At 41.6% G+C, this 13,221-nt stretch overlaps 2 protein-coding genes across 2 annotated transcripts; both read right to left on the bottom strand.

Moving 5' to 3' along the window:
- Positions 1–423: 423 nt before the first annotated feature.
- On the bottom strand, positions 424–1,380 carry LOC127690984 (olfactory receptor 10G2-like). The gene has a single exon (XM_052190554.1). The coding sequence runs from the start codon at positions 1,378–1,380 to the stop codon at positions 424–426; it is 957 nt and encodes a 318-aa protein (XP_052046514.1).
- Positions 1,381–10,489: 9,109 nt separating this feature from the next.
- On the bottom strand, positions 10,490–11,446 carry LOC127690985 (olfactory receptor 10G2). The gene has a single exon (XM_052190555.1). It carries the CDS (start codon positions 11,444–11,446, stop codon positions 10,490–10,492), a length of 957 nt encoding a protein of 318 aa, XP_052046515.1.
- Between the last annotated feature and the right edge of the window lie 1,775 nt (positions 11,447–13,221).

Raw genomic sequence — 13,221 nt, 5'->3', positions numbered from 1 at the left:
TGACAAACCTCAACAAACCTCAACCAACTGCAACCAACAGCACCAACCACCAATTGGCCAAGCAACCTACAGCTCCACAACTCTCAGGTCCCTAGCATTTATGTATCTTCTGGAAGTCCCCAGGATTCCAAATGTTACACACTTGCAGAAACTGTCTGCAGCTGGCAAAATCAAGCCCCTGCTTGAGTATGAAATAAATCATAGTTAGCTGCTGTAGACAGTCTGAAGCAGCCCAATATCCTACACATGGGATTAAAATGAAAACACATTCCCATATTTCTGTGTTTCTAAAAAGAAACCAAAATTCTCACTTCAGTATTCAGTTCATCTTAAAATATTATCTATGTATTAAACATTTGTCTCATGAATAATAACTAAAAACACAGCAGTGATGATGATGATGTGTGGTTCCTGAGCCACTGGCTACTTATCTCCGTCCACATTTCCTCTACCTGCTCTTAGCCTCTTCAGGGCAGACTTCACTTCTTGGTTCCTCAGGGTGTAGATGAGGGGATTCAGTAATGGAGTGACAACAGTGTAAAATACAGCAACTGCTCCGTCGAAGGGACTCTTGGAACCTGCCCGGAGGTAGATGAAAATACAGGGGACATAGTAGACTGTGACCACAGTGAGATGGGATCCACAGGTGGAGAAGGCACGCCTCCTGCCATCAGCAGTGCGTATCTTCAGGATGGCATGAACTATGTTGGCATAGGAGAGCAGAATCAGCATGAAGCAACTGGCAGCTACCACTCCAATGTCCACAAAGGTCACCAGTTCATTGATAGTTGTATCAGCACAGGCCAGTCTCAGCACTGCAGGAATGTCACAGAAGAAGTAATCCACTTCCTTGGGTCCACAGTAGGGCAATCGGAAGGTCAGAATGGCTTGAATAGACCCATGGATGGAGCCAGCCACCCAAGCTCCAGCCACTAGGATTGTGCATAGCTTCCCATTCATGAGCACAGGGTAGCGAAGAGGCTGGCATATTGCCAGGTACCTGTCATAGGCCATCAAAGTATAGAGGAAACACTGGGTGCTGCCTAGGAAGTGGAAAAAATATAGTTGAGCTACACAGCCACCAAATGGGATGGCCTTGCTGGCGGGAGTGAAGTTTACTATAATTCGAGGAACAATGACTGAAGAGAGCCACATGTCCAGGAAAGAGAGCACACCCAGAAGGATGTACATGGGGCGGGCATGCAGCTTGGGGTCAGCCCACACAGTGAGCAGGATGAGCAGGTTCCCCAGCTGTGTCAGGATGTAAATGAGGAAGAAGACCAGGAAGAGGAAGGTTCTTAGATTTGAGGGATGAGCCAAGCCCAGGAGAAGGAAATCTGTCACCACAGCATCTAGCGATGTGTTTCTGTTTCTTCTCATGTCTTAGTCTGTTAAGATGAACCATAAAGTTAGACAAGGGGAATTTATAGAGGGAAGAGGTAAGGCAATGCTTATATCTGGGAATGAGAGTTTAGGAGTAAAACAGAGAACTTCTATAATTTGAAGGAAAGCATTTGCTATCTGCCTAATTTAATTTCTGTTGCTGCGTCAAATATCCTGAGAACAAGTACTTGGGGGTTGGAGTAAGCTCCTATTATGATTGTAGTACAACTTAAAGTCTTCTATTGTATTTGCAATCTACTCCAGAGTAAGGACCAAATCTATTTTGTTCTTTGATATATCTGTAGCAACTGCCCTATTGCTTGGTAACTGGAAGGTACTTGAGAAATATCTGTCGGCCAGTTGACTAGGTATGTGACTAATGCCTCTTCTGTTGATGCTATGATCGCAGTGACCACCGTGCCTCATAAAATCATATTGTATACCTGAAATACACACAGTATATGATACTTCTCTTACTTTGTGCTGCAGACTGGACTAAAAGAGGAGTACTTCAAGCAATGTGAATCCATGTTCAATGTAAGAAAAGTCCAAGCTTCCTGTTTGCTCAGTAATATTGTATTCATTTATTGAATGACCCAAGGAGTTTACTGGTTTGGATTATGGGTATCATTATAGGATCTGACCTTTAGTACCTGTATTACTTACATTTTCTGTTACTGTGAATAAAATACTCTGGCAACAGCAATTTTGGAAAAGAAGGGTTTGTCAGGCATGGTGCATGGTGGCACACACCTTTAATCCTAGCACTTAGGAAGCAGAGGCAGGCAGATCTTTGTGGATTCTTGGCCAGCCTGGTCTATAGTGTGAATTCTAGGACTACATAGTGAACACCTCTATAAAAAAAAAAAGGACAAGGTTCATTGGCTTATCATTTAAATATAATTCATCATGCTTCAGACATGTACTAGTTTCTTTTCTCTTGTGATAAAACACTGTGACCAAGGCAATTTATAGAAGAAAGAGTTTATCTGGGCTTATACAGTTCCAGAGGGTTAGAGTCCATTCCCATCACAGCATGGGGGCATGGCAGCAGGCAGCAAGCTGAGGGCTTGCATCTTAGATTGCAAGCAGGAAACAGAAAATCTGGAAATGGTGATAGTCTTTTATTTATTTATTTTTTATTTTTGAGACAGGATCTTATTGTACAGCTTTGACTGTCCCTGAACTCACTATGTATACCGGGGCTGGCCTCGAACTCAGAGATCCCTCTGTCTCTGCTTCCCAAGTTCTGGGATCAAAGCTATGTGGCACCAATACCACCTGACCCTCTCTCTCTTTATTGCACTTTTGCAATGCTGTGGATTGAACCTATGTCTTTGAAATGCTAGGCAAGTGTCCAGCAGGTTCTCTACCATTTAGCTACACCCCTGATCCCCTTTGTCTTTTGGAGAGGATGGTGTGGTCTTGTTGGTCTCAAACTCCTGGGTTCAAGTTATCTTCCTAGTTTGGTCTCTGGAATAACTAGGGCTACAGAAATATGTCATTTTTGTCTTCTTGTTGCTTTCCTAACTAACTAACTAACTAACTAACTAACTAACTAACTAACTAATTAATTAACTAATTAAAAACATCTTTTGAGTTATTTACAGTGTGTGCTACATCTTATTAATGAAGGTTTTCTTTTTTTCACAATTTTTTTGCCATGATAGTGTTTTAAGTAATCTTTGGTTCTTTGAGACTGAGTCTCATTCTGTAGCCCAGACTCATCAGGGACTCACGATCATCTTGCCTTAGTCTCTGAAGTGTTGTGATTGCAGACATGGATCACCATATCTAGCTAAAATTACTTTTATTGTGTATATTTCAGGTATACAATGATGTTATGAGGCACAGTGGTCACTGTACTCCAGAAAATTAATATGCCCATTACCTCACACAGTGTTCTTTCCTGCAGAGAGCACAGTTCACATCTGCACGAACACTGCTGAAGTGATCACAATCAGGAGTAACCACCAAGTTCTAGACTAAGTTAACTAGAAGCCAGTGGTGGTGGCACATGCCTTAAATGCCAGCACTTGGGAAGCAGAGGCAGATGGATCTCTGGGAGTTCAAAACCAGCCTGTATACATAGCAAGTTTTAGGACAGTCAGAGCTACATAATACAGAGTTCCTGTCTAAAACAAAAACAAAAACAAATGAACAAACAAAAAAGAGTTATTTATATGGAGATCCTAGCATTAACAGATGGATCTATAGAGATACCATCAGAACATTATTTTTATAAACACAAACCTCAAACACATTTTATCCATAGTACTACTATTGAAAAAGGATTAAGCCGGGCGGTGGTGGCGCATGCCTGTAATCCCAGCACTCTGGGAGGCAGAGGCAGGCGGATTTCTGAGTTCAAGGCCAGCCTGGTCTATAGAGTGAGTTCCAGGACAGCCAGGGCTATACAGAGAAACCCTGTCTCGAAAAAACCAAATCCAAAACAAACAAACAAACAAAAAAAAGGATTAGTGTATATAATAACATTTAGTAATTAATAACACTGAATATATCCTACTTTCTCGGGCTCACAGAATTGCTAATTTCAGAGACTGTCCACAAAGAAGACATTAAGTTAGATTTCTCCCACCTTGATTTTAGGAGCGGATGCCTTAATTTCCCTTGGAAGGCTGACTGGATCTTCCTTTGCCTAGAAGACAAAGAGATGTTTAGTTTCAGCATATGCCACCTCAGAAAATGAAATGTTTCTAAAAGTTTTGTGAAAACTTGTCCATACTAGAGTTATGATCAGTGAAGAAGACAGTTGCTTGAATATCATAGACAATGAGATTAAATGTGAGTTAGGAATCCTTGCATGAAATAAAACGTGCGTTTCTTCAGCCTAAGACAGGAAACTCTGGTGATCCCTCCACCTCTTTCCTTCTTGTCCTGGCCTGAGGACTTAGATGTAGGAAGACAGAAAGTGATTACTGTGGGTGGGTCCAAGATACAGGCTCCTTTTCCGGGTAGAGATAGCACAAAATGGTGGATTTGAGTTGGGTGTGTGCTAGTGGGGTCCCAGAAAATTGACCAGGGAGGTAAGGGGAAGATGGTTCCTGAAAGTTCTGCTGGCATGGTACAGGATGCACCATTCCAAGAAATTAGTTCTAGGAATGGGTGGAGTCTTAATTGTGTTTATAGACAAAAGGGAGCCAACCTAGGGGAAAAATGAAAACCAAGAGTAATTGAATGTTAACCTGTGAATTTTTTTATATGACTACTGACCATTTGAAGCTGTGTAGTCTTGGTCTACGGAAACTGAGATATAAAAACAATCTTAGATTCATCACTTAAAATATTTAAATATTGGGGAAAGTAAATTGTTGAGTTGGTAAAGTGTCTTCTGTACAAGCATAAGAACTTGTGCTTAGATTGCCAGCATCATCTAAAAGCCTGACAAGATGGCGTACATTTGTAACTCCAGTACTGGGTGAGGTGAGGGTAGGGTGGAGGTGAGGAGGATCCTCAGAATTCATCAATCAGCCTGTAGAGGCAATTGATGAGCTTAGGTTAATGAGAGACCCTTTTTTAAAATCTGATGTGGTGAGGAGAGAGATGGCTCACTAGTTAGGAGCACTGGCTGTTCTACCAGAGGACCCAGATTCAATTCTTGGTACCCACATATATGGCTAGCCAGTATCTATAACTTTAGTTCTGGGAGATACAATGCCCCTTCTGGTCTCCATGGGTACCAGGCACTCATGTGGTGCAGAGACACACATGCACGCAGAAAACCCGTATACATACAATAAAATAATAAATTAAAAAATTTGTGGAAATTGAAAAGGACACTCAGAATTGGCCTCTAGTCTCAACACACACACCCACACCCACATGAACATACACAGCACACACACAAATAAAATAATAAAAACAGTAGATTTTAGATCAAATAAAGCAGATAAAATGAAATATATGAGTATTTGTCTTGTCCAGCCTTAATACGATGGGGGGGGGTGCCAAGTCTTATTGCAATTTGATATTCCATGTTTGGTTGACATTCCTGGGAGCCCTGCTCTTTTCTAAAATGAAATGGAGAAGAAATGGAACTGGGATGAGCAGAATAGTTGTGGGAACTCAGAGGGGAGGAAGGAGTGGAAACTTCAGCTAGTGTGTAAAATATGAAAGAAGAATAAGTAAAAATTTTACATATCTTGTCTTAAATACATATTCTAAAATTTCTTGTTTTAAATGTAGTCTGTTTAATGCCATCTTATATAATAGCTGTCATTTAATATTAAAAGCATATAATAAAAGCAAATAAGAAAATGGCATAATCTCCGATACAATCAGCATTTAAAACACTGTGGTTCAGGGGTGTGGCAAGGTAGTTTAAGGGAGAGGCTCCTGGCACTGTAATGAAAGAGAGCAGCAAGGACAAACCACATAAGGGGAGCAGGACCTTTTTAACCACGGGCCACACTTTGCTGTGACCCTTCGCCTGGAGGCTGAGGTCCTTCAAGGCCTGTGTGTTAACTTTTCCTGTCTTTCACAGCCTTAGATTTATGAAGGACAGTAGGCCTTTTTATTTTTATTTTTTATTTTTTGTGATGTCTGCACTGAGCGTGGCCTTTTCAACATGTCTGTACTGGGGTTGATTTTGCATAGGACACTTTTGAACAGAACGAGGTTTAAGGTTGTGGGATGAAGAATTATGTTCTGACTCAGGTCTGCTTTTAGAGCCACATTCAGACATCTGTCCTTTCAGGCCATTTGTAGCTTTAGTTGAGAGGCAGAAGAGGCAGACTGAAGTGAGCATGCCCAGTGTGGAGAGACAGAAGCTACATTATTCCCACCTGATTATTGTATGGGTACTCTTGCATTCTAAGTTAAAATATAAAGAATATTCTAAAGGAAAGATTCCTGAAACAAGACACTTTGGCCAAATGTTTCTTCTCATTAGGAAAGAGAGGGTTAAGGGCCTTACCTCTTACTGTGCTTGCATGGTGAAGCAGAACCAGGAATCATCTATTACTCTATCACCCTCTAAAGAGATAAACAATAAGTAGAAAAAGTTAATGTAAAATTAACATGCCTAATCTTTTAACTTCCGGTGGACTGAGGAGGAAGAAGGCTTTAGAAAAAGTAAATATTGTTTTTGATCAAATTGTTAAAAACTATAAGTCCTGGAATGAATTTGGTACTAGTATGAGTCGTTCCAGTGCTAGGAACACCTTTTCTTCAGATCTGCCAGGACACAGCAGTCAGAGGCAGTGTGGTCTTGGAGGAGGCCCTCTCTTCTCCAGGATGGGTGGCCTCGAGGAAAGCGCCCTCAGAGTATCCTCCCAGCTAGCTCTTTGCTTTGGAAGGCAACCAAAACCTTCCAGGGCAGACAATGGCCAGATTTAAGACTTGTGAGATCTGTTCTTGAAGGTTCTATATAGAGTGTGGCTTCTCTCTGTAGCCTAAATGTGGTTAGTTAATGAAAAATACCATCTCTAAGAGACTTGAAAAATAAAAACAAAATGAAATAAGACCCAAACCAAAACTGCCTCTTGGGAGTTCCACTCCAAACACTTCCCAGGTGAGAACCATGTCTCCCAGGTCCTCATTACTCTTTGTTTCGGCAGCAAACAAGAATTATGTCTACACATTTAGGAAGTGAATTATAAAGAGCAACACAACAAATTTGGATGAGCTCCAATGTCTGTGATTCCATTATTTGTTGTTACCTTGAAGTGTATTGACATCTTCATAAACTTTCAATAACTGAGCATCCTTACCTTCCCATTTCCCTAAATACTGAGATTAAAATCTGAAATAAAACAAAGATGCCAGAAATTTAGGTTGGTTGAGTAAAGTCAGATACCTCCAGTTCAAATACTCTTAATTGACTTTATCTATCTATCTATCTATCTATCTATCTATCTATCTATCTATCTATCTAAATATTTATATAAGTTTCATTCACCTCCTATTGATGCCAGACAAGGTCATCCTCTGCTACATATGCAGCTGGAGCCATGGATTCCGCCATGTGTACTCTTTGGTTGGTGGTTTAGTTCCTGGGAGCTCTGGGGGCGGTCCTGCTGTTATGGTCATCCTGCAAGGCAGGGGTGTGTTATACTAACATATTTCCAAAGTTAATAATTTTAAGTCTCTCCATGACACCACTCATGCAAAGAGGTGAAATTTACAACAAATAAAAACATGCTTTAAAGTTGTTGACGGTGTGTTTACAGCACAGATACTTGGATCTTCTACCTCCAGTTACTTTGATCTCTAGTTTTTCCAGGTGAAAGTAAGACAGATAACAGGAATAACTGATTCTATCTTGATTTTATTTCTACTTTTCTTTATTTTAAAAATGTACTCTTTGAAAATTCCATTCATGTATATATTGTATTTGGATCACATTCACCCACATCACTCTTTTCTAGCTCCTAACTCTCTCCTACTTTCTGAGTTTAATAAGGGGTGCTTGCATGAGGGTCTATTCACGACTTTCCAATAGTTACACCATCGAAGAAAAATGGCTGCCCTTCCTCCAGCAGCCATAAACTGCCAATAGCTGTCCAGACAGGGCTGGAACCCCATGACCTTTTCTTCCAGCTATGGTTCAGTCCTATCCAGAAGATAGTGTTTCATGGTACTCACTTCCTTTTTCCATCCCCTCCTCCAGTTACCCTGAACCTTGCATGGGGTGATGGTGATATAGATGTCTTGTTCAGAACCCAATATTCAACAGTTAATTATTCTCAGTGGTTTGAATCTTTATATTAACTGCTGCTCATTGCAAATAGAAGCTTCTCTGACCAAACACTAATCTATAGGTATAAGCATAAATATATAGAAGTCAGTTTGGTAACATGCCCATTTAGCAAAACAACAGTGTAGGCTCCTATTCAGGGCCTATGATCTTTCTGACGTAGGCCAGGTTTATAGTACCAGCTGAGTTCCTTCCTATGAGGCGGGCCTCAAATCTAGTCAGAAATTAACCCTACAGCACCCATGCTACCCTTGCACCAAGTGGGCACCATGACTTTATTTTTATAATTTGATTTATTTTAACTTGCAATGGTGTTTTGTCTGCATGTATTTCTGTATGAGGGTGTCAGATCCCCTGGAACAGGAGTTACAGACAATTGCGAGCTGTCATGTGGCTTCTGGGAATTGAACTGGAGTCTTCTGGAAGAGCAGCCAGTGCTCTTAACTGCTGAGCCATCTCTCCAGCCCCATCATGGCTTTTTTTTATTTAAAATATTTATTTAGCCAGGCAGTGGTGGTGCATGCCTTTAATCCCAGCACTTGGGAGGCAGAGGCAGGCAGATTTCTGAGTTCGAGGCCAGCTTGGTCTGCAGAGTGAGTTCCAGGACAGCTAGGGCTACACAGAGAAACCCTGTCTCAAAATACCAAAAAAAATTATTTAATTTTGAGTTTTGAATACTCATGTGTGTCTGTTTATGAGTATATCAATGTGAGTGTGAATGCCTACAGAGACTAGAAGAGGATGTCAGGTCCCCTGGAGTTTGTGTTATAGGTGGTTGTGAGCCATCCAAGATGGGCACTGAGAGCCAAACTCACTTCCTCTGCAAGAGCAAGTTCTCTTAACGACTGCGCCATCTTTCCAGCCTGATGTCTTTGTTTTTTAAAAAAGATTTATTTATTTATTATATATAAGTACACTGTAGCTATCTTCAGACACACCAGAAGAGGGCATCGGATTCCCATTACAGATGGTTGTGAGTCACCATGTGGTTGCTGGGATTTGAACTCAGGACCTTTGGAAGAGTAGTCAATGCTCTTAACCGCTGAGCCATCTCTCCAGCCCCAACCTGATGTCTTAATGTTTAAGGAAACATTTCAGGACACTTTGCCAGCAATGTTTTGATTTGGAAAAAAAATGGAATCTGATTGATAGTTATTAGGGATGAGAAACAAGTACAAATGAAAGAATACTGTGTCTATCATGGGACACCTAGTATATTTGGAGTAAAGAGATGACACCTTGAGTGTCACATAGGACAGATTGCCACATGGTCTGTCATAAAGTAACTGGGCATGGTGGCTTATGCTTGTAATCTTAGCATTGCAGAGGCCAAGGCTGGTGGATTGCTGTTTGTGGCTTCAGATTTACTATGTTTCTTAGGCTGGCCTTGAACTCCCGATCTGGTTGCTTAGTTTCTTGAGTGTCAGGATCTCAGGCCTGCACGAGCAGGCTTGGAAGAAAATTTAGCTTGATTACAGTATAAATGGGGAGTGAAAGAAGACATGACTAGTTTGTAATCAGTTTGGTATATAAGCACGGGGGCAGAAAGCAACAGGAAGGAACCATTAATAATTCTATTATCCTAGTTACAGTTCTATTGCCGTGATAAGAGACCAAGCAAATGCAATGTGCAGGAGGAAATAATTTATTTGGCTTACAGCTTGATGTCTACCATCAAGGGAAGCTAAGGCAGGAACTCAAGGTAGGAACTTGGAAGCAAAGACCTGAAGCAGAGACCGTGGAGGAGCGCTGCGTGCTGCCTTGCTCAGGGACCTCCCTTTTGTTCAAGGGTGGCACCGCCTGCAGGGTACTAGGCCCTCATCTACTAAACAGCAATCCAGAAAACATCCCACAGACAGGTCCACAGGCCAATAAGATAAAAGCAACTGTTCAACAGAGGTCCCCTTCTCTCAGGTGTGTCAAGCAGACAACCAAAACTAACTGTCAAAATGATTCAGGATTTTTAAGTTCAACTGCTTGGGAATATTGATGCCATGGACAAGCAAATCCCACAGAGTTTGGATGGGCCTGACTAAGGGTGAAGACAGTGAAAACAGGAGTGTGGTTAGCATTGTTTTATTTTGTTTTCCTTCCAAAGCTTTCGGTCTAACGATGTACTTGCTAAGATGTAGATGCAGTAGTGTTTGCCTCTGTCTTACACAAAGCACTTTCTCCTCTCAAGAAGTGGTTAGAGATGGTAGAAGTCATGTGCCCATTAATTTCTAAAATAGTCTACAATGAAAAGATTATGATAGGAAGTTTCTTCCAATTTTAATGAAACTCAGTTTAGTTTAAACCATTATCATTGCTGAACATTTGTCACAGGGGGAGCAGTAGTTAAGAACAGGGCAGTTATGATGATGATGTGTGTGGTCCCTGAGCCACTGGCTACTTATCTCCGTCCACATTCCTTCTACCTGCTTTTAGCCTCTTTAGGGCAGACTTCACTTCTTGGTTCCTCAGGGTGTAGATGAGGGGATTCAGTAATGGAGTGACAACAGTGTAAAATACAGCAACTGCTCCATCCAAGGGACTCTTGGAACCTGCCCGGAGGTAGATGAAAATACAGGGGACATAGTAGACTGTGACCACAGTGAGATGGGAGCCACAGGTGGAGAAGGCACGCCTCCTGCCATCAGCAGTGTGTATCTTCAGGATGGCATGAACTATGTTGGCATAGGAGAGCAGAATCAGCATGAAGCAACTGGCAGCCACTACCCCGATGTCCACAAAGGTCACCAGTTCATTGATAGTTGTATCAGCACAGGCCAGTCTCAGCACTGCAGGAATGTCACAGATAAAATAATCTATTTCGTTGGGCCCACAATAGGGCAATCGGAAGGTCAGAGTGGCTTGAATAGACCCATGGATGGAGCCAGCCACCCAAGCTCCAGCCACTAGGATTGTGCATAGCTTCCCATTCATGAGCACAGGGTAGCGAAGAGGCTGGCATATTGCCAGGTACCTGTCATAGGCCATCAAAGTATAGAGGAAACACTGGGTGCTGCCCAGGAAGTGGAAAAAATATAGTTGAGCTACACAGCCACCAAATGGGATGGCCTTGCTGGCGGGAGTGAAGTTTAAAATAAGTCGAGGAACAATGACTGAGGAGAGCCACATGTCCAGGAAAGAGAGCACACCCAGAAGGATGTACATGGGGCGGGCATGCAGCTTGGGATCAGCCCATACAGTGAGCAGGATGAGCAGGTTCCCCAGCTGTGTCAGGATGTAAATGAGGAAGAAGACCAGGAAGAGGAAGGTTCTTAGATTTGAGGGATGAGCCAAGCCCAGGAGAAGGAAATCTGTCACCACAGTGTCCTGCGATGTGTTTCTGTTTCTTCTCATGTCTTAGTCTGTTAAGATGAACCATGAAGTCAGACAAGGGGAATGCAGAGAGGAAGGAAGGAAGATGATGCTTTTGCTTGATGACAGTGGCTAACAGGAGAGAAATATATGTGTATAAAATTGTTTTGAAAGAAGAGTTGGTGTCACCTATTAATTATTTAGGTTTATATGGAAAAAGCCCTCAGAGGCTGGCTTTTTTGGTGGACGTACAGAACCTCCTGCTCAGTGAGAGGCAACAAGGAACAGTATTGCACAGATCAAGGAACAGAAGAAGCTGTCAGCTATAGGATGAACTGATAAGTTCAATCAGAAAGGATTTTAATGAAGGGAGGCTAAAGCAAATGCAGGGGCAGTGAACTAATATCCTAAGATCGCATGTGTTCCCCTTCACTGACCTCACTGTAATGCTGCCTTTTTGTCTGCAGCTAAGAATCAGCTATACTTACCATAGTATACAAAATATGCAATGTCGGCCTGATGGGCTCAGTGGTTAAGAGCACTGACTGCTCTTCCGGAGGTCCTGATTTCAATTCCCAGCATCCACATGGTGGCTCACAACCATCTGTAATGGGATCTGATGCCTTCTTCTGGTGTGTCTGAAGACAGTGACAGTGTACTCATAAATACATAAAATACATAAAATAAATAAATCTTTAAAAAATGCAATGCCTGGCCCTTCTTCACCACTGTATCAGTTCCCACCTAGTGTTTGGTCCATGCATGAGACTCCGACAGCTCTCTTGAAGTTGCTTTGGAACACCTGGGCGTGCTTTTCACTTGGCTTTTACCCACTCTTCCCTTCACCCTTGTTTAGGGAGCCATTACCTTCAAGAATTCTTTTTTGATTCTTGATGACAACATATACCATTTCAATAACTATCTTACTCTATTTACATAGTCTATTTCCTCACCAATCTTTCCATTATTCAGTTTCTAGTGCATTAAAATCGATAAATAATTAAATCTCACCTGTTGGACCCTTCTACTTCTTTTAGGCGAAAGTCAGTCTTTGGTATTATACAATATGGATCTAGATTAATGATAAACTTCAGAGATCACTCATACTCCTTAGTATTTCAGGATATTGTTTAATTTTATTGATTTAGATTGAATTTTGTAAAATACAGAATTACAAAGGAACTTTTTATTGTTTGATATAAAAGCATTGGCCAAGACATGCTTGTTAGCAAGCTTGTGCATGTATATAACATGGCTATACACACAGGTTTACACACGGTTATACACACGGGTTTCTGTTCACTATCCAGCAACTTTTTCTAAAGAATGTTAAAGATTTCAAATACCTGAACCATCCAGATGACAAGGAAACCAGAGGAATGCTTTCATATCTGCTTCTTGTTTACCAAGAAGTCTACATCACAGGTTTCTAACACAAAGATTCTCCCAGGTACACAGGGCCAAGCAGACACAGACTGAACTATGATCCAAATAGATCTTTCCTCTCATAAAAGAAATAAAGAAACAAACAAACAAAAAACAACTCCCCCAAACTAACCAACCAACCCAAAACCAAAACAAACCAAACCCCCCCAAATTCTTCAAACCCCCAAGCTCCCTCCACAACCCCCCAAACAAAACAAAGACGCAAAGAAAAGACTTGTTATTTCATTCCTTTTGCTGAATAAAGATTTTTTTCCTATCCTGGAGTTTAAAAAGCATTCCTTTGCTGGGCAGTGGTGGCACACACATGTAATCCCAGCACTCTGGGAGGCAGAGGCAGGCAGATTTCTGAGTTCGAGGCCAGCCTGGTCTAC

The sequence above is a fragment of the Apodemus sylvaticus genome, chromosome 8 (assembly GCF_947179515.1).
Source record: "Apodemus sylvaticus chromosome 8, mApoSyl1.1, whole genome shotgun sequence".
Lineage (NCBI taxonomy): Eukaryota > Metazoa > Chordata > Mammalia > Rodentia > Muridae > Apodemus > Apodemus sylvaticus.
This window is presented reverse-complemented; position numbering and strand designations above follow the sequence as displayed.